The sequence below is a fragment of the Ictidomys tridecemlineatus genome, chromosome 10, assembly GCF_052094955.1.
Source record: "Ictidomys tridecemlineatus isolate mIctTri1 chromosome 10, mIctTri1.hap1, whole genome shotgun sequence".
Lineage (NCBI taxonomy): Eukaryota > Metazoa > Chordata > Mammalia > Rodentia > Sciuridae > Ictidomys > Ictidomys tridecemlineatus.
The window spans coordinates 97,823,483-97,845,282 of record NC_135486.1 but is presented as its reverse complement, the minus strand read 5'-3'; the positions used below and the strand labels follow the sequence as shown (position 1 = coordinate 97,845,282).

Genomic DNA, 21,800 nt, shown 5'->3' with positions numbered 1-21,800 from the left:
ACCAAACCTTGCCAGCATATGGCAGCAAGGGCATGCGAGGGAACTTGGGCCATAAAACATGATGTGGACCCCTTACAAGCAATTTCACGGACACAGAGGCCCCCCAAAACTGTCAGCACATGGCAGAAGGGGAAGGCTGGTGAGGTTGCATGAAAGATTCAGGATGGTTACACTATATATTTTCTTTTTTGCAAGCAATTTGTTTTACTGTCCCCTCTCCACCAGGCTAGCTGCTACTCCCTATTACTGCCTGCCTACTGTTCCTCACAGATGCTGACTAGATCAGGGGCCCATTAAACAGACCCTCCTAAAGCCCCAGTGGAGCCAAGAGGCAGGTAGCGCCCTCCTGTGTTCAAAGAGGAAGAATAAAGCAATTACATTTTCAGAGCCACTTTGCATTGGAGAAGATTGATTTGTCCTTCTGATGTGTTGTTTCCATAGAAGCAGGGCTTAACCTTTTAAGTGAAGATTATAAAGCTACCTAATTCATTTAAAATTAGGCTTCAAGCACCTCAGTACTTAATGTCCAAGTGTTTCTGTGAGACTTGCTATAGCCATTGATCTGACGGCCAGACAGAACCTTAACTGCAGCGTCTGAAGACTCTCATTTCGGTAGCAATCTAATTTGTTTTATTTTTTAAAAATTAACTTCATAAGGATGTATAATTTCGGTGGAAGATCAGTAGAGTCTTAATGAATACCATTTAATTAATGAATAGCATTGACTTCACAAACACAGAAAGACTGGCACATAGCAAGACACAAGTACGTTCAATTAAAGTAATTTATTGTATTCTTCCAGAACAGACATAAAGAGCATCTTGGGAGTTGATATCACAACACAATGTTATACACCATTTTCACAAGTAGCCTTGCATTGAATTCTTTCTTAAAGAACATAGTAGTTTAAAAAAATCAGAATATTTACATATTAATAAAACATATATACAGAAGATTGAGACATTATCCATAGATACGGAATTTTTTTTTTTTGCTAAGAAAGCCTATAAAAAGGATTTCTGAACAAAGTCTGAACAGTAGTCACAGTAAGTTAACACAAAACAATTTTGATTTATAAAATATGATTTGTGGTTACAGTTTTGATACAGCAGCCTCCTAAGCTGTATTTCCAATTTGTGAATACATTGCACATATCTGTGAATTGAAAATTCCCTCTCCCTCCTGAAGTACTGAAAATTCCAAGCTGTCACCCAGGCTTGGAAGGAAGTGCTTTTGAAGGTTCATGGTGCATATTTAACAGACCCACAGTTGTGAGTAAATGTTTCTACCTTTATTAGAGACATATTCTTCATAGTTTAATAGAGTGAAAGGTCACTAATTAATCTTTTCTATTCCCTTGAGAAATATTTCATTCTGGAAGGCAGAAGACAAATTTTTAAGCATATGCTGCAGAAAAACAAAAGCCCTGGTTTATCCACAGTAGTTCATCAGACCACTTGATAAAACAAAGGGACTGGTTTCACGAAAGAGATTACTGATTGGAATGGAAAAGGCTAACTAAAAAATACAATGGAAACAATTTTTCTGACCCTTACTTTTAGCTTCAAAAAAGAAAAGAAAAAGAAAAAAGACACACATATACGAGATTAACTGTCTAGTAGTCAGATTCCACAAGCCACACCTAAAACCAGTTTCTGTTACATTACAGGGACGTGTGCATCATCTTCAGCTGGTCTTGGTGGAATATTGGTGGAATATATATACACTTAGTTGAAGATGGACACAATACCTCTATTTATTTATTTTTTATGTGGTGCTGAGGATTAAACCCAGTACCTTACACATGCCAGGCAAGCACTCTACCACTGAGCCACAACACCAGCCCCTCACATGGCAGTTTTAATCCCAGGATCTGGTGGATGTACAAATTTCTTTCATGCCAATATTTGGCCTTTGGATCAAGTGCCAAAGATTCAAAGCAGGAAAGAAATCCGGAGGCAAATATTTCTGTAAAACAGATACCTACATGGCAAAAATCTCTTTCAAATAAATTCAGAGTTTCTTATGTTGGTTTTATATAAAGCAGAGGGCAAGTGGACCAGGAAGTGTACCAGAATATTAAGCATGTACACTTGTGACTGGTTATCACACAGTTAAAATCCTGAGTCATTCAGTTAAAGCCTTCTATTTAAATGGTTGTTATGTATCAAGTAAAACTGGCTACTTTGAGTTTTTCACCTTTTAATTAGTTATTTTGTCTCTGTGTTGACACAATTTATGTTAAAGGGTTTTCTTTCCTAAGAATGCATACATCACTTGCACTTAATTTTGCTATAAATATTTTTTTTGGGGGGGTGCACTGATGTCATAACTGATTTCATCTTATAGGTCAAAGCTATTTTGTCTCCCAGAACAACTTTTTCTTCTAAGCTGAAGAAGGTCTAATTATTTTTGGCGTTTACAACTGCTCTCTCAGTCCTGGAAAAAACCATTCTCCTTTATAATACAGCTAGGCAATTTATGTGAAAATAAATATGCTTCAAAACTATACATATTCACATTAAGGTTATGAATGAATAAAAAAAGGAAGAATTGCTTGCTTCTTTATGACAGACAATGAACTAACTGGATCGTATGCTGGACTTTTGAAAGGTAACAAATTAACTCTTAAAAACAATTTTTAAAAATCATATACCAAATTGGGGACTTGCTTATAAAAAAAGCATATGAAATTACTCAAGCATGATAGATAAACTTCACAGAACACTCACACTTTGCAGGAACCTGAAATATTACATGGATCTTTGAGGAAATTCAAAAGAATTGAAAAGTTACATATGCTAATGACCAAAGTCACTAAAATCAAAGCTTAGGCAATAAAACCTGTTTCTGTATCCTCCATGTTTTCTCTCCTGGTGTCAAATATATTACCTATAACAGAGACAAGACAATGAAGGGGGAGAGCTGCTTCCCTAAGTGACATTCTACCGTGGCCTGACAAGTAGGGAATTGACTTTTAGGTGCTGGTGTTGTAGAGTGAAGTTGTTAAGTTTTTAGCCATGGCTTTAGTTGTGCTAAATGAGCAATTTAGAAACTTGTAATGATTATATTTTACAGGTAATTCCAAGAACATGTGTTACTATTAGAGTGTGTCTATTGTCCAGTAACAGAAAAGGGCCAAATGAAGTGTAATTTACCTGCAAAATGGAGCATCATGCAGCTAATAATGTGTATAACGATTTGTAACAAAATAAGAGAATGCTTTTTAGGTAAAATATCAAATGCTCTGGAAACAAAATTTTATGTATTGATCTCTATTCTATAAACAAAATCAATATAGAGAAAAGTCTGGTAAAAACACTTAATGATGATTATCTGTGGGTGGAACCATTCATTTAAATTTTCTTCCTTGCACTTCTTAACAGAGAAAAATATGTAAAATAATGCTAATTTGTGACACAGATTGCTAAGTTCAGATGAACATCACTTCTTTTCAAATTAAGAAGTCCCATTTTAAGTTTTAGAAAGTACTGTTTTGATTCTACTTTATACTTTTTTTTTTGTTTTTTAAACCCAATTGTTCCCAGATTCTGGGGGCTTTTTCTTCCTTATCAAGAACTTTCCACATCTGTGCTGCAACATTTAGGTAAGTGCTTCTGTCATACACTAGTCTGAGGGCAGGAATTTGTCCACAGGACCCCAATGCGGTTCTGATTCCCAGCAGTTGCTCAAAAGGCTCATAGAAGCCCCGTGTGGTGGTGCACACCTGTAATCCCAGCAGCTCGGGAGGCTGAGGCAGGACGATCACAAGTTCAAAGCCAGCCTCAGTAAAAGTGAGGCACTAAGCAACTAAGTGAGACACTTTCTCTAAATTAAAACAAACAAACAAACAACAAACAAACAAACAAACAAAAAAACAACAGTAAAATAGGGCTGGGAATGTGGCTCAGTGGCTGAGTACTCTTGAGATCAATCCCCAGTATACCCCAAAAGGCTTATAGAACTGGGTGGAGAGGGAATAAATTATGAAAACACATTTCTCCACTACAGAATCTGTATCTGATTTTGTTAAAGCCAGACAAATAAAAGGCTGCTTAACTATAGTAGGTCAAAACAAAAGTCATTTGAGCATTTGACCCTGCCCTGCCACTTCAGGTTCATAGCAACCCTAAAGGATTTCCACCTTTTCCTACTTCTTCCTAAAACACACAATTGGAAGGAAAAAAAGATCTTAAAAAGATAATAAGGCCGTTCCTGAATCTTTAAAAAGGACCTGCTGTGGCCAGATCAGGGAAATGAGATAATGAAGATCTGTATCAGAGCCCCTTGGGGCTCCTGTGGTTCTGATCAGTGAGGCTCCACTCTGAGGATGAAGACACATGTGCAAGAAGGGGGACTCCACTGCCCCGATGTCGTGTCATGGCACATGGAAGGAGGGGTATTAGCAATAGCACTGCATTCAAATAGCACTGCCAACCAGACTGGAAATTTTACTCTAGAGAGGCAACCAAAGGACATGCTAGACTATCGATATTCTTTGATTTTATTACTTCAAAATTTGAGCACCAATCTGTGACTTCTTTCCCCCTTTTCTAAAGAATGAACATTTTTATTTATCATGCTGCTTAGCAATTTGTAACCAATCTCTATTAGCAGTCTAGTATAAGACCTGCAGGTGGTTCTACTATTTTCTTCATTACAACCTCACAGCTTTGGGCAAAATTGAGAGAGGACTGAAGTAAATGAGCTTAAACTGCAGCAAATTTTGGGTACACTGATGATGAACATTCTAACTGTGAAGATTGTGAGACATTGAAATGGAATCCTAAATGGATTAGTAAATCCATCATCTCTTAGGATCTTTAAGAAACATGCAGAGAAAAGCTGGCTTTGGCTTAGGTATAAGAAAGCTCTACGGTGTAAGGGCTGGGAGTCGAAGGGCCTGGGTTCTGGACAGGCCATCAACCAGCTCTTGAGACCTTGGGGAAGTCATTTAATGTTTCTGGGCCTCAGGCTTTTTTCCCTGTAAAATAAAAGTATTGGATAAAGAAGGGATTGGACTGGGTAATCTCTCAAGTTCCTTCTCATTCTCAGATTCCTTGAAAGTTTTTGTTTTATGAGGTTGGTCTAGCATCCTTTGTGCTCAATTTTCTTGTCTGAAATATCTTTACCTCCATTGTCAGTTAAAAGTGATGGTGTTATTTTAAGGGGCATGATCTTCAAAGAATAAAACCAAAACCCACTGTGTCATACGGCAGAGGACAAGTGGTACAGATGCCTCCAGATAGGAGACCTGGGGGTAGTAGTCGCCCTGGGAGACACAATTAGAAAAGCATAGTATTCCTCCCAAGGGCCTCCTGAAATACACAATTTCATTTTTATGATTAGTGTTTCCTGCATCTACTGGGAGTGGGCTGTGTAGGTTGATAGGAATAAGGCTGATAGGAGTTGTCCTGATATTCAGGGAATGATAGATTGGGAAGGAACAACAGAGATCACATATTTCAATTCTCTTAATTCACAAATGTGGAAACACAGCCAAATGAGAAATACATTTTATATAATGACTATATATGGGAAGAACTTGATACACACAGATCCTTTTGCACCATGTAGTTCATTTCATTTATTTGTTCATTGATCTGTTGCTTAGTTACTCAATGCAGAGGAAGCAATGTATCATTTATACAGTTGGGCTTCCCTGCTGTTCTGAAGCTCATTATCATATGCCCATCCTACACCTATGGACTCTGCTTTAGTGGCCATCTTGGGATGGTGCTATCAATGAACACGTGACCTCTAGGAACTCTAAAAGTTCCTACATACACTAGACATTCTGTTAGTATTTGCTGAATTTAATTAAAAGCAGAACACTTTAAATCTAGAGGACAGAAAAATTGAGTCAGTCTTTTTCAGTCTTATGTTTTTTGGCGGGTATCTGGATTTTGTGGACAGAATCTTCAGGTACTCTTTTGAGGGCAGTAAATAAAGAATCCTGAGACTAAGTGCAGGAATAAACTGTTTAACATGTAGCTCACTGATCAGACAGATACCTGTGTCCTGCCTTATAGATATGAAGTGACATACAGGCAGGAGGCCAGAATCAGAGGCTTACTTGAGAGTCAAATAAGTGAAGTAAGAATCATGTCTATGGCTTAATGCAACTGTGTGCAACAAATGCTTCAGTGCAATGTTACATTTGGCTGATCAGGTTCAAGTATTAGGAGTGTGCCACACATGCTGGATGGACTGGCTTATTCAATCATGCAATTAAAATCCAATAGAAACTGGGTGCCCATTAAATAAAGAGCAATGATGGATTACCTCTCAAAGTCCTTTTTGGAGGAGGTGGGAGAAGACTGAGTAGTCATGGATTTGGTCACACAAAATTAGTGCTCCCTGTTCTAAAGTGAATCTTATTTCATGTTGTGATGAGGCAGAAGTCTTGACTATAGTGACTCCATTTTGTTTAGTAACTCCATTTTGTGAAACAGCCATGTCAACTAGAAAGGTCATGACTGGGCCAAGTTGTTTTTCCTTTTGTTGTGGAAACCCTCAAGAACACATAACTATCTAACTGGGCTCTGTTTGTGTAACTGGGGTAACTGGGCTCTGCTTCTATAACTGGGGTAACTGGGCTTATTCTGATTGGCTAAGCCGGAAGACTGCCTGACTGCAATCTCCCACTTCTGTGACTTGGCTTGCTTGCATTGGCTAAACCCCCAAACGTCCTTTTATGGTTTTTTGGCTTACATATGAAGTCAAACTGAAGGGGGTGCACCACTCTGACCATCTCGCTTTTAGACAGTAGAGTGTCTGCCACTGGTCAGCAATAAAAGGCTTAATTGGAATGGCAATGTGTGGTCTGAGAGTTATTTGAGGTATCGGTATGACAATATGAAAATATATTTTAATGTCCACAAATCTGGAGAGGCAAAATGTTGTAATACTGTTATTGAGATTTGCATTTCAGAGATTTTCCTGACTATGAAACAGTGTGAGAAAAACGTAGCTATTCATGCTTTTTATATCCAATATAAAAAACATCTCTGAACCCAGGGTTTTGAGAAACTCTGAATGCCAGGGCCTGGGTCTGTTACAGAAAGCAGCTTGCCCAAGCATCTGCATCTCTAATATTAATACCATTTTCAATGCAAATATTTTCTTGCACCGTATTTTCCAGCAGGTGATGAAAGTGTAAATGTGTTTTACCTGTTGGTGGTAGAGAAATGCCGTCCAGTCTTTCATCACCGTCAGCTACCTCTGCTGGTTACAAACATAAAACACAAATCTCATTAGTTTCAGGGAGCACATTCATTTTACTGAATATAGTAATACAATTAAAATAACTCTAGTATACATAACAAGTTTCATCCTTTCCGTTTTCAGCTTCAGTTGGTTCACATTACAAATTTTAGCATCATTATTTAAATGAAAATTTTTTGATGATGATAATGTCGTAAAATCAACTTTCCCATATTTAAATTTTTAAGAATCTTATGAACCTTATTGTAGCAGCCATTTTTGCTTATTTACATGGGCTTCAACAGCCAATCAGCATCTGGGGTAGACTGTTTAAACATGTCATTGAAGGCAAAAAGGTCAAAGAATTCCTGTTATAAAACCAAACTTGCCATCCCCAGAGCCGCTCCTGCTGGGTAGCCTTAGGAAATGCAAAAAGTGAAACTTTCTTTGGAGATGCTGGAAAATTTATGTCCTCAAGCTGCCAGTCCAACTTTGGCATCTATTCATTCATGAAGAAATACACATTTCTGCAAAAGATTCTTTACTTCTATGATTTAAAATGCAAACTTAATTTAGCTCTGATATATGTTTCAATCTCCTTAGGAATTTTGCAAAGGTATCTCTTTTAGTCACGAAAAACCTTCCACTAAATTCAAAGAGAAGGGGCCTATAAGTCTCCTGATAACTGAAGGGGACTTTAGTCTCCCACTGAATGATCCCCACTGGAAGTTCCCTGCTTATAGTTCAGGTGCACAGTGAGGCTAGTCAAAGGAAGGTTGCCATTTGCATCATGTTGTAATGCTGAGTTTGGGGAAGCAAAACTAATGCTGAGTTCTTCTTTATATTGTTGTTGCTTTAAACACAATCAGGGTTTAGATACAGATAGAAATATTCCACATTTCCCACCTCTAGTTCATCCTCTAACATCTTGTCCTCAGATGGGTACATCTGGCATTAGCAAAAGACCTGCTAGCTTGCTAGATTCATGGCAAACAGAAAACCCCAAGAAGAGAAAGAGTAGTCACAACCAGTATGGGTTGGAGTTGAGTAGAAACCACTAACATGATGTTATAGATAAACATTTATTAACAAAAACAGGCAAGTTAATCAAGGGACTAAATTATTAAAATTTGTAAATAGGTTCATAGAAAAAATAAGACACACTAAAAAGCCTTCAGGTTTTTTTTTTAAAGTTTAGTTCTTTGTATTTTATTATTTTATATATTAAAGACAATGAATATATGCCATTTGTATATTTAAAAGACATCATTTTATTCTTTGTGCTCGTGCGTGTGTGTGTGCGCGCACGCGCGCTGCTGGAGATTGAAGCCAGAGCCTTGTGCACGTAAGGCAAGCACTTTACCAACTAAGCTATATCCCCAGCCCTATGTCATTTTCTCCTAATTGGTTTGAGTGAATTTGAATATGTAGATGACCTACATGGTAGAACTCTTGTTGTCAAGAATTTTTTAAAAAATTATTTTAAAATAACTATAAATAATGATGACAACTATCATCATTTGTTAAATACTTTCTATTTACCGAGTTCTTAGATGTAGTGTGTTACTGAACTCCTATGATATAGGTCTGTTGTTATGCTCATTTTAACACATGAGGAATCAGGGAGGTGAAGAAATTCCGCAGGGTAACACAGCCAGTAAGTGACAATGAACTGGGTTAAATCTGGGCTCTTAATCTCTTTGTCATTAATAGTCCAAACATAAACACATGCATCATTATGAGCTGCTGTTTTAAAAATCTTCAAATTTTAGTTCATTTTGTACTTTAGTAACTTGCAGTTTAGATTCATAATTGCTTTTCATTCAGTTACAACAAAAATTACTTTGGAGTATGCATTCTCTTCTCTTTGTAATTCAGCTATTCTTACTTTTCATAAACAGGCCTATGCAATTATTTTCTTTTGTCAGAACAGAACATAAACAACCCACGTTTATGTAAATTATTATATATAAATTAGTATAAGCTAGCTGCATGAACAGGGACAAGATGTCATGAATGAAGGACATCACTGTATTACCTAAACTTAATTGTAACATCTGTCTGTATCAACAAGTTCACACTCTTTCTTCCCTGGTGACAATCAAGTTGTAAAATTTGGAAAAGATCGAGAAAGTCCAATAAAAATTTAATAGCAGTGACAGCTTTACTCTTGGATCTAACACAAATAATAAATTGTGATTTCAGCTCTGAGGAAGTAATCTAATGAAAATAATAAAAATCCACACCAGAAAAGGAATCATTCCAGTTATAGAAAAAAATGATTACATGTGATGAGAACCCCAAATGAATTTCTGTTTGGATTTGCATAACGACCTTTCAAATCCGTGTGGGGCACTTCTTTTTCCAGAGGCACGGCAGACTTTCCTAAGCGGACAGTTGATTAGCTTGCCCAGTCAGAGTTTGCACCTAATTCCAGGAATTGAGCCAAATATGATAAATAAGGTTGAAACTGGGGAATATCTATGAGACACTGTTTGTATTATCGTTTAGATGGAAAATAATCAAGACAGCGAACACAAGAGCAAGTAACATTATTGATCCAGGCCCCTTGTCCCCTGCAGGAAATCCAAGTGGCTCTAGTTTTGATTGCTGGGGTCCCACTTTTGTGCTGCTTGAGAATGATATGTAGCAGCACTTCACAGATTGGAAGACAGAATCTGTTTGGCAAGCCAGGGCTGATGTGCTATTATTTAGGTCTGGTTTGGTCTGTCTGTATGTCAGGGGTGATTTTGTCTTATGATCACGTTCCATTTCTCAATCACTAATAGAACCTGCTCTAAACATGTCATTGATATCTAGGCAGATTATCTAAACCCACCACTCAAAAACTAAAATGTCCTAAGTCAAATATCCTGATGCCTACAGAACAGGAGTGGGTGATCTTCTAAGCTTCTGAGAGAAGGAAGGGAAGAACTGGGGAGCAGGCTAGAGTTTGGGTCCCACTCTATGTGTGTGTGTGCTGGGGGGAAAGCAGCACTGGAAATGTGAATTATTAATAGAAATGCTGTGATAATTAAGAAATGTGTTCACTGACCAGTCTGTGGGAGGTAGGAAGGGCAATGTGGAGCCCTACTGTGCAGCCCTACTGTGTAGTCATGTTTGCTGGTGGGAAGATACCAGAACTTATCATTGGTCTCAGCATTTGACAAGAAGGGGGAAAAAAAGGCATGATTATTTTGGACACTGTTGGACATATACAGCTTGGCAAAGGCACCAGAAGAATGACATTGAAACAATTTCCTACTGTCATCTTGTGGTACAGCAATGCCCTTTCTCAGTCCCTGGGAATAGCCTTCCCCAATATCTCCCTACTTTTTGTTACTTCTACCTTTAAAGGTTTCTTCTAAAAGTTTCAAGCCCTTTAGGACCTTTAGTTCACTCTCTTCAGTGAGAGGCATGTGTTTTGGAACACAAAGCCCTCTCCTTCCTTTCTCAGGTAGTCTCTGTAGCACGTCAATTAGTAATCTCAACAGTCCTGTTATACACAGCTCCTTCCCCTCAAGGTCCCAGAGAGCTTCAAGTATCTCTGATTGCTGCATCTGCCCTGAGCAGCCCCTGCAAAGCAGAAAGGAGACAGCCACTCACAAAGGGATCTTCTGCCTGCCTCAGGCTAGCTCAAAGTTGGTGGCATAGTTGGGACTAGAATCTGGGAGAAGCAAAGGTGGCTGGTTCTTGGTTGGTACACTGGCCCCTTGCCTTTTCTCTGGGCTTATTGATCTTGAACTTAGGACTCTACATTAGGACACATTTTAGATTTCTCTTAAACTAGAATATTATATTGTATATAATACAATATATGGGGGGGGGGTCAACAATTTCCACCTTGCAAATCAATAGGAAATGGAAGTTCTTATTCAGTCAAGACGTCCAAAGTAGAATCTTGGCACACAGGCCAACTTAGTAGTTACTGGTGTGGTCAACACTCAGACTTAATACTTAGGCCATAAAATTAAGATGAGACATCCAACATGACATCATCCATGCTAACCTGGTGTTACCCACTGGGTAAACCTTCTGAGCAACTTATGTGCCTTCAACTCTAAAAGTGTTCTTTTATTTATTAATTTTTCCCCTTTTCCCTCCCAACTCAACCCTTCCAGGGATCTGAAACCTTGCAGGACTAATGTAATAAGAAGGGATTTTTGTGAAGGAACTCAGGAAGGATGCAGGGGACCTTTATGAGATAAACTAGCAGGAGATTTGGGAAGGAAAAAATAAGAGAGGAAACTGGGAAGGAAGAATAAGGAGGAAGGAGAAGGGCTCAGGGATGACCACAATGAGTCACCAGGAGTTGTAAGAATCTTGTTCCTGAGGATGAGGCTCAGGGACATTGTTGCCCCATGAGTTCTGGAGGGAATGGGATAAACATTTGAACCCCAAGAAGGGACTGGTGAAATGTTCTACAGGCTTCAAGTGCAAACAACAAGTCTTCTGAAATTACTGACATTTTCATTGATTCATTCAACTATTATTTCTTGAGAGTCAGCCTGTCTCACATACCATGTGTCACCTGGGACACAAACATGATTCAGTTGCTGGTCCCTGCTCTGGCAGAGTCTGAGTGACAAGGTCACGGCTGGTTAGGAAGGGTTCACTAGAAAGGGATCTGTGAGAGACTGCTATGGTTTGAGTGTGTCCCCCAGAGTTCATGCATTAGAGACTTAACCCCCAATGCCATAGTGCTGGGGGTAGGGTGTGATTAGGCCCTGCCCTTACCACTGGATAAATGAGTGGGTTCATTACTGCAGAAGTAAACTGTTATAAAAGCCTGAGTTTGGTCCTCATTTTTTCCCCTCTCTCTCACTTTCTTCACTCTTTGGCCATGAGAAGTTGCAGGAAGAAGGCCCTCGCCAGCTGTGGTCCCTCACTCTTGGACTTCCAGCCTCCAGGAAGATGAGACATCCAACATGACATCATCCGTGCTAACCTGGTGTTACCCACTGGGTAAACCTTCTGAGCAACGTATGTGCCTTCAACTCTAAAAGTGTTCTTTTATTTATTAATTTTTCCCTTTTCCCTTTGCACTTTGTGGTAAAAACATTTAAAGTCTACTCCCTTAATGTATTGTGTGCCAATACATTTCTGTTCATTATAAATCGATTACTCAGTCTGTAGTATTTTGCTTCAGGAGCACAAAATGGACTAAGAGAACAATCTCGTGTTTGCTAGAGATCATTTTCATATTCAAAGTCCACCTCCCAAACTGACTCATACTCTAGCCACAGGGGTTCCAAAGGCCAGATGCCATGGTGTTGGATCTGGATTTTTTTTTTCATCTTATATAATTGACAAAATTTGTATATTTATGATGTACATAGTTTTCTGAAATATGTATTCACTGTGGAGTGGTTAAATTGAGCTAATTAATAGAATCACTTTGCATACTTTGTGGTAAAAACATTTAAAGTCTACTCCCTTAATTTTCAAGTGTTTTATTAACAATTAACACTGTTAGTTGCCATATGGCATAACGGATCCCCTGATCTTATTCCTCCTAACTGACATTCTGTATACTTTGACTAGCATCCCTTAGTCCCCCCCAGCCCCCTGGTGACCACCATTCTAATCTTGACTTCAGTGAGTTCTACTTTCTTAGATTCCACAGTGGGATCTTGAGTATCTCTTTTCTGTGCCTGGTTTACTTAGTGCAACACCCTCCAGGCCTGCCCATGCTGATGCAAATGAAACTCCGAGACTTCTTCTTTAAGGTTGAGTAAGCAGTATTCCATTGTGTGTATATATATATATATACTACATTTCTAAAAAATACATTGATCTACTTCTGGTGGACACTTACGTCAATTCCATATTTTGACTATTGGTGAAAATGTATCAATGAATATAGGAGTGCAGAGAGCTCACCAACATACTTTCATTGATTTTGATATATACCTGGAAGTGGGTTTGCTGGATAATATGGTAGTTCTGTTTCTATCTTTTTGAGGACCCTCCACACTGTTTTTCAAAATAGATGTATGAATGTATAAGGAATTTTTTTTAAAAAATAGAAATCTGTGGACTCCTAAAGACAACTTTTTTTTTTTTTTTTTTTTTTTTTTTTTGGTGCTGGGGATTGAACCCAGGGCCTTGTACATGCGAGGGAAGCACTCTACCAATTGAGCTATATCTCCATCCTGAGACAACTATTTCTGTATGATAGGAAAAAACTGACCTCAAGGGATTTCTCATTGGTACAATGGCCCACTGTCACTTTGGGAAGCCTGAGATTTCAAATGACCAAATCTAAATGTCACAATGCAACTAATGTTCAATTTTCCTGGAAGGATAACCCCCAAATTCCCAAATCCAAGCCCAGACTTTAAAACACACATACATTCCTTCTTCCTTGATGTGATTGATGGTTCTTATTGAAGGATTTTGGCTAATTAAAAAAAAAATCTTAAACAAGTAGGACATTTTTAATAAATCAAGCAGACCCAAACAAACAAGAATAAATAGGCAAATAGAAGAAAACCACAAAAGAGAGACCCAGTTTTATATGTGAGACACATTGGACCATAAATGAGATTAGCAATCTTTTTCCTTTGTACTATTCAAAACAAATGGCCTGTCATAAGTTTTACTACATAATCTTAAGGTGAGTTTCAAAATCTTGAATAAGACTTTAAGGTAGCTAACCAAAGCACATTATGTAGAGCTTTTCCTTCAAAAAAGAAATTTCCTACTAAACTGCCCTAGAGAAAAGTATTGTGCTTTACAAAGGCTAAGAATAAATACAGTACAATAAAGTACTTCCACAATTACTTTTTTACAACCTATTCATACCTGATCCTCTTTTTAACCTTCTTCTGGCCAGTTTAATTTGATCCTGTAGAATCTGTACCCAGTCTCTTGGGCCAGGAAGTTTATCCACATGGTTAGCAGTACAGTACTTTTCTGTGAAGACTGAAAGAGAATGTGAAATATACTGTTATATACTTTAACAAATAAAATATGCAGATCTGAAATAGGAATATAGCCCAAGAAGAAAATAAAAGTCTAGTTCTTTCTTTTTTGGAGATGCTGGGAAGTGAACCCAGGGACTCACCTATGCTAAGGATGTGCTCTACCACTGAGCCCCCCACCAAAAGTCTATTTCTAAAGGATGTCAGTTGTGTAGTGTGTGCTTTCCACATCTGAATGATAAAGATGATTATTAGCCTGCCTCTGGCTACCAATGGTGGATTGTGCTTTAAAATGAAACTGGCTGGAAATACTGAGAAATTCACATGGAAACTGCTCTTTCTACTTCCCCATCTCTTTGTGTGTGTATCTCATAGGCCCAAAAGGAAATACTTCCTACTGATCCACTGGCCCCACAAACACACTGAAAGACCTTACTTTTTGCTGTCGATTCAAAATAAAATGAAAAATTACACAAAAAGATGATGTTCTCATGGTGATTCTCATTAACCCAGTCAATACTCAAAATAAATAATAATGCAGTATGTCTCGATGAAATCTTAAGACATAATCTAGACAGAAATTCCAATTTGAGTTAACTCTAGTTCTGGGTAAAGGCCTCCCTTATTAAGCCCAAAGAAACTAGGGAGAATCATCTGGCAGGACAAAAGGAAAGCAGGACAATGACCTCAGGAATGCTGCGCACAGTATGTGACTGCATGTATGGGTGACATTTCTACCTCCCTCTCCAGTTCCTGAGCACTTTTCAACTTGTCTTTTCAACTGGCTCTCCGTAAGGTCAACATCTAGTCTAAAGTCATATCACGCTGCCTTCTTGGTATTTAAAATATTGGTAAGTTTAATGTTTTAAAGGTTTCTTTTAAAAAGAAATAACAGAGAAAAATATTGACAGATTCAACTACATAAAAATTGAAATTTCCATTTAATGAAAAATAAATATTTCAGTAGAATGAAAAAGTCAATTGCACTAAACATGGCTGAAAACATTCATTATATACCACCATCTAAAGAGCACATTCAAATAAAAAGTCCCCATAGAAAAATGGACAGAGTTATCTGTAGCATACTCAGACATGTATAAAATATTAGAAAAAAATGTTAAACTAATACTTAAATCAAAGAACATACTTCTTAGGAGATAATTTAAGGAAGAGAAAAAGCCATGCATGCAATCTCATATGTAAGCTATCCAATTGTATGAGGGTGGCCACAGGAAGGAGGGGATCCCCTCAGGAGGCTATTATAATTGTAGAAGTGACTACAGTTGCCAGAGCAAGTCAGGTATCTAGGGCAGAGAACTGGAGTTTTTTTTGTGTATCATATGATATAATAAATACAGAAGAAAGGGAAGACTTGTGAGGGTGGGGAGTGTTTTTGGACCACCCATGTGGAGATGGCCAGCAGATGTGGACAGAGAAGCCTACACTGCAGGAAAAGGGCTGGCCTGAACACACTGGTCTGAAAGGCACAAACAGGCGGTTGTGTCTGGGTACCCCCAGGCATTGGTTCCAGGACCCTTGAGGATGCCCAAATCCTCAATTGCTCAAGTACCTTATAGAAAATGGCATAGTGTTTATATATAACCTATGTACATCCTCATGCGTACTTTTAATAGCCTGTGGATTGCTCATTATTCCTAATACAAGGTAAACACTATGTAAGTTATACTGTATTGTTCAGGGAATAACAAGAAAAATGTCTGTGCATGTTTCATACAGATGTGGTTTCTTTCTTTCTTCTTCTTCTTTTTTTTTTTTTTGTCCTCAGTATTAAATCTGGGGCCTTGTGCATGTTAAGCATGCATTGAACCACTGAACTATACCTCCAGTCCCCAAGTTGTATGGAATTTGGGATTTGGTTTGCTTTTGTTGTTGTTTGTTTTGTGGTGCTAGGTTTTTTCTGAATATTTTTAATCATTGGCGGTGAACCCAATGACACATAGGTCTGACTATGTATGTGGTAGTTAATGAGAGAAAACCAATAACCAATCCCCGAGAACATACAGAGTAAGAAGCCCACCATGCCAGGCACAGAACTACGGACAACACCAGTGCTTAGAAGGAGAAGATAGGAGGGAGCTGTTATCTGAAGCCAGAACAAGTGGAAGACAGCGGCCAATTCAGAAGTGGTTCCAGGCTGGAGTGGTGGATCCTGTGATTCAGCGAACTCAGCAGTGAAGCTCTATCAGGGTGCAGAGTATGGGGATTCCCCCCCTTCCCCCCCACCCCGTACTGGGGATTGAACTCAGAAGCAGTCAACCACTGAGTCACATCCCCAGCCCTATTTTGTATTTTATATAGAGACAGGGTCTCACTGAGTTGCTTAGTATCTCGCCATTGCTGGGGATGGCTTTGAATTCATGATCCTCCAGCCTCAGCCTCCCAACCACTAGGATTACAGGTGAGTGTGGGAATGTTTGGAGCTATCTCTGAGGAGAACTGGAAAACGGTAGAGTGAGGACAAGCAGAAAGGCTGCCAAGCTACAGATGGGGTGACAAGTCTACACAGGTGAGGCGCTGTCTCCGTCAGCACTTTGCAGCTCCCATCTAGGACAATGGATGATAGGACTGGCCTAGGGGCAGGAGTCTGCCAGATACTTTTGGCAGAATCGGGTTCAATCCCCAGTATCAAAGAATCAAAAAATCAAATAAAACAGCAGTGGCATGCAGCTGTGGAGAGGATGATAAGGTGTGCTCAATAGTGTGGGCTGAAAGGCAGAAGAGGCCAAAGGGATCAGAGATGAAGACCAGACACCATGTGGCCAGTGGGTCAGATGGATCTTTGTGTGGCTGATGGAAGAAGATTCTATCCCAGCTCCCTTGAGTAGAGGGGGAGTTACGATTAGGATGCAGAACTAAGGAGCAGGAAAACATCAACCAGGTTGCCCAGTGTCAGTTATGTGGGACTTAGGAGAGTAAGCAGGCTCCACCTGGGAGAGAACAGAGGAAAACGATACCCTGGGTGATAGGTGTGCACTTTTAAATTTACACCAGGTTCTAAAAGACTTTTCTTTTTCTCCTTCAAAAAACCTAGTGCCTTGCACTGAAGAAACTCAAGACGCATGTGATGAATAGGCAAACATATTTTTCAGTTTTGTTTCTAATAAAAGCAAAAACAGTAGCTCACAAATTTAGATTAAGTGGGGAAAAATTACTAGGAAGCTTTAATTAACAGAATATTTTGAAAGAAAGGTTTTTTATTATACACACATGCCCAAAGTTTACTAATCAGAGAATCGCCAAATGATGTCATTGAAGTTCTGTTTTAATAAATGGAAAAATATATTTGTTACTTAGTACCCTATTTGCTTATATAAAAATATATACTACAAAAATTATTGAATATACTGTCTTTGCAGGGAAACATCTTCCCACTTGTAGTATTATTTATATAATTAATTTCCATAGCAACCTCTCTTTTCTTAGATAGTGAAATGCATGTGTCCAAATTATCACATATTAAAAACTAGTGGTCCCAAAATAACAAAGTAGATTTAGGCTGTGCCAATATCAAAATGACTCCTGGGCATGTCAATAACCAAGTTCAGGAGAGCCAAAGGGAAGGCTGTGGAATGTTTTGTCCAACTCTGGGAGGAGCTTCAAGTCAGACCTTTCCAATATAACCTTGAGCTCAAGTACTCTGTCATTCATTTTTAAGGCAACACTTTTCTGCTTATTTTTTTTTCTCCTTTCAGTCAAAAGCAATTTGGTTTCAAAACAAAGAAGCCAGGAAAATTGCTGTCTCCTGGGTTTGTGACTGAGACCTTTGAAGACAGAATGCTAGACTTCTCAAAAAATACCTAACAATAAATATTTCCATTAGGCATATATTGACATTCTAGTTCATGGATCAATCCAAACTTAAAAGAGACTTTTAACTAGAATTTACCTAATGAAGAGAAAATCCTATTCTTTTCACTACAATGGTAGATGAGGCCTAGAACAGGCCAAAAGATGGTTGTTGCATTGATGTGAAAATAGTCAAAATGCCATGTGAATAGAGGTAAGGAATATGCAGAATATATTTTTGCTATCTGAATCTATAGCTAAAGGTCAAGCTATTATCCTGGTAACAGTTCCATTAGGAGTAATGATGTGAAAAGAGGTATTGCATTAATGCACTGGGTTTCCTACTATGTTAATAGTGGGTCATTAAGAATCATAGTAGGATAATTTGCATTCATCTTTAGAATGCAATAGGTTCTAAAAAGAAACTTCCCCCCTTACCTATTTTAATATATTAAACAGAAGTGAGGGACTAATTTTAAACAAGTTCAAATAATCCGAACAAGTGGAATGAGGCCAACAATTAAACAAAATAAGAGTATAAGCATCCACTCTGCTTAATAATTTGAGGTCCCAAGGCACAGAGAGTATGTTAAGTCACCAGGGAGATGACAAATGCTTGAGTTGATCCGTACTTGAGTAATGAGTTTCCCGGATGCTTGCATTCATTTGAACCATGCCCTTTAATTGTTTATAAATAATGAATAAGCTTGTGGCGGCTGAGCAGATCCTTCCCAGGAATGTGGCTTTTAATATAATCATCAATGAATGTGGTGCTGGGTAACGTGCCTAACATGCGGAATCTGCCACCCGCAAACAGAGTGGACAGGCCATGTCCCTCAACTGTTCTCTGTCCGAAGGACTTCATTTGGAGTGTTTCTGCCTTATCTGTGCTGGGAAAAAAAGCAGGGTAGGATGTGGAGTTTTAAAGGACATCATGGTGTCATACAGACACTTGAAGGAGCAGAAGTAGGCTTGCATATCTTTAATTTCACTGTGAAACCCTCTGGGAACTCTGGCCAGCAGGGACAGGTCACCCCTGGGTATGATGGCTCAAGTGTAACTTGTGATCAGACAGACAAGACGGACTAAAGTCTTAATCTTCATAACTACCATTGGGCAGGTATTGTGATCCTAAACTACAGATGACAAAATCAAAGCATGGGCAGGCTAAATGACTGTTCTGAGATTGTACAAATAGTAGGGATTATTTTCCACATAAGTTAGTTTTTAATTTAAAGGTATAGATGAATACCGAGGTATTGTAAAAGCAAAATGGTTGAGTTCTAAATAAAAGCACAGCAATTGTTAAACAAATACTGGTATTATTTTCAATCACACAAACTGGAAGTGTGAGGGACAACTGGGAAGAGAGAACTCAGTGAGTCTGGAAGATCTCCTCTTCACCTTTGCCCCCACCCTCAGACCAAGGAGGCCAGCTGAGCACACATGGGTAAACTCTGAATGGAAATTGGGCTATAGGGGGATGGATGGGAATTTGGAACTCTGAGACTTGATGACTTGCTGTCAATGCCCAGGAGAGCCATGCCAAACACTGCACGAAAGCATGAGCTTTCTCCCACCTCCTCCTGGAAACAGCAGGCAATGAAAGAATGAGAGCTTAGCAACTGCAGGCAAAGCTGAAATGTCACGATGTGAGTAGTCAGGTTGTCCCAGTGCAAACCAAACTGTGAGGGAGCAGAGTGTAGAGGCAGAGAAAGCAGATGTGCCAAGAGAAGCAGAGACCCAGAGAGGCAGAGAACACAGCTCACAAGATGTATACCAAGAACAGCAATGCAGGCAAGCCCACCAGTGACCTCGGTGTTTCCCATGTAAACAAGTGGCTTCTTTTTTTTAAAATATTATTTTAGTTGTAGAGGGACACAATCTCTTTAGTTTTTATTATTTGTTTTTATGTGGTGCTGAGGATCAAACCCAGGGCCTCATGAGTGCAAGCTCTACCACTTAGCCACAACCCCAGCCCAACATGTGGCTTCCTGAAGTAACTTTTTTCCTCAAGGAACTTGGGTGGTACCCTGCTTCTTGAAACAAAAGAGCCCCCTTTTTCCCTCAAAAAACTAAAAAATCAAATAGTTTTAATGTGCGTGATACATGGTGACCACCTGTGCTTTTTCTAGGCAAGAGTCAGCAATGTGACACTCTTACTTAGAAGCAAATATAATTACTGAGACTCAGAAAGAAACCAGGGCATTTAGTTTTGACCAAGTCTTCATATCTTGATAATTTTCTATAGTGACAAATACAGGGCAACTATTTCAAGTGTACTTAGAGCCAGTTACATGGCTTTAGCATGATAATAGAATAGTTTAATCCAAGGAAGGAAGGAAAGATGCAAGAAAAGAAAAAGGAACAAAGGAAAGAAATACCCTAAGATTATTTTCACATATAACATCTAGTATTATCCAGAAGAGCCTTCTTTTTTTTTTAAATGGAGTGATTATTTTTGTTTTTAATTTTTTTTAGTTGTAGATAGACACAATATCTTTATTTTATTTATTTATTTTTATGTGATGCTGGGGATTGAACCCAGTGCCTCACATACAATAGGCAAGTGCTCTATCACTGAGCTACACTCCAGCCCTGGAAAAGTCTTCTTGAAGGGAGCATTATATACAGCTTGGAGACAGATTCTGAGTACACCCCTGATGACATACCATCACCTTTTCCAAGGCTCGGTTGTGTGGGCACCAAGTCTTCTGATTTCCTGTTTCTGACTTCTATGCACCCATAAATCTTAGAAGCACATCAGGAGACACATAGTCACAAAGGAACTTTTGAGCTCTGACTGCTTCAGCATATGATTTCTATCATCCATTTTGTTGATTCATATTAAGATCAATTAGAGTGAATGTTGTTTTCTGATCCTGTACACAAACAGGTGGGTGCTTCATATCAAGAACCTGAACAAAACTGTGCCTTATTATAAAAGCAACATGTATTCAATTGGGAAATATTTATCCAGTACCCATATGTGCTAGATTACGATAGGTTCTAGTAAGCAAATGGCCCCTTGACCTTAAAGAGCTTGCAATAAAGAGGAGGATAAAGGGAAATAAGGGAACAAGAACAGACAAGAATACAATTGCTACTACAGAAATCATTCAGGGCCATAGAGAAGGGAATCCCACCCATGCCTGTGCTGGAGGGTTGGAGCTGAGGAAAGCTTTTGGATAAAGTGATGGATGGCTGCACTGGACCTTAAGAAACGGTAAAGGTCAAAGAAGGTAGAGAATGTTCCAGACACAGGGAAGGGTATGTGCAGACCAAAACCACACCTTGCAACTGTCCTGAGGTGGGGCTGCAGTCTCAATGGCCACAAAATTTGGATTTGACACAGATATAGAAGTAGAAAATGAGGGCATGGACCTGTGTGTGGAGGAGTTGAGACTCAAGCCTCTGCTTGAAGCTGTGAAAAGAGGAATGATCTACCACTAGCAAGGAGACTGTGAGCAAGCTGTCAAGTCTTTGGGGGGAGAAAAAGTTGCCTGAGAAAATCCTAAATGCTTGCCTTACACCTTGTAGAGGTTTGGAATTTGAAGCTCTATCAACTGCATAAAGGTATAAGTGAGCATAAGCATTGCTGTTGATAGTCTAGGGTCCAGACAAAAAGAAAAGCAGAATAACTTTTAAGAGTGCCTCTGAAGCTTGTGCCTCAGCAGATTCTCATGAATGAACTCCTATTTAAATATAGTGAAACACATGAGGAAAAAATCCACCATGAGTGAGGCCTGAGAAATGTAGGATTATAGCCCCACAGACTTGAGAAAATAGAATGTTGAATAAGTGTGCTTGAAATGGAAGGACTTTGTTCATCAAGGAAGGCCAATTACAAAGAGAACCAAA

The 21,800-nt window shown here is 38.9% G+C and overlaps 1 protein-coding gene across 22 annotated transcripts in view; it reads right to left on the bottom strand.

The window, feature by feature from the left end:
- The window catches only part of Bend7 (BEN domain containing 7), a 141,478-nt gene that overhangs the window by 57,381 nt on the left and 62,297 nt on the right, over positions 1-21,800 (bottom strand). For 14 of the 22 annotated variants that reach the window (XR_013426741.1, XR_013426742.1, XR_013426739.1 and 11 more), the window contains 2 exons: positions 14,014-14,133; positions 7,174-7,227 (listed from right to left, as the gene is read on the bottom strand). Coding sequence is in view for 15 of the 22 variants with exons in the window: in XM_078023509.1 (XP_077879635.1) it covers positions 7,174-7,227; positions 14,014-14,133 (174 nt within the window). In the remaining 7 variants the exon portion in view is untranslated. Of the gene's footprint in view, positions 1-766; positions 4,985-7,173; positions 7,228-14,013; positions 14,134-21,800 lie in introns of those variants that run through there. The other 8 variants (XR_013426743.1, XM_078023499.1, XM_078023507.1 and 5 more) reach the window with 5 other exon arrangements.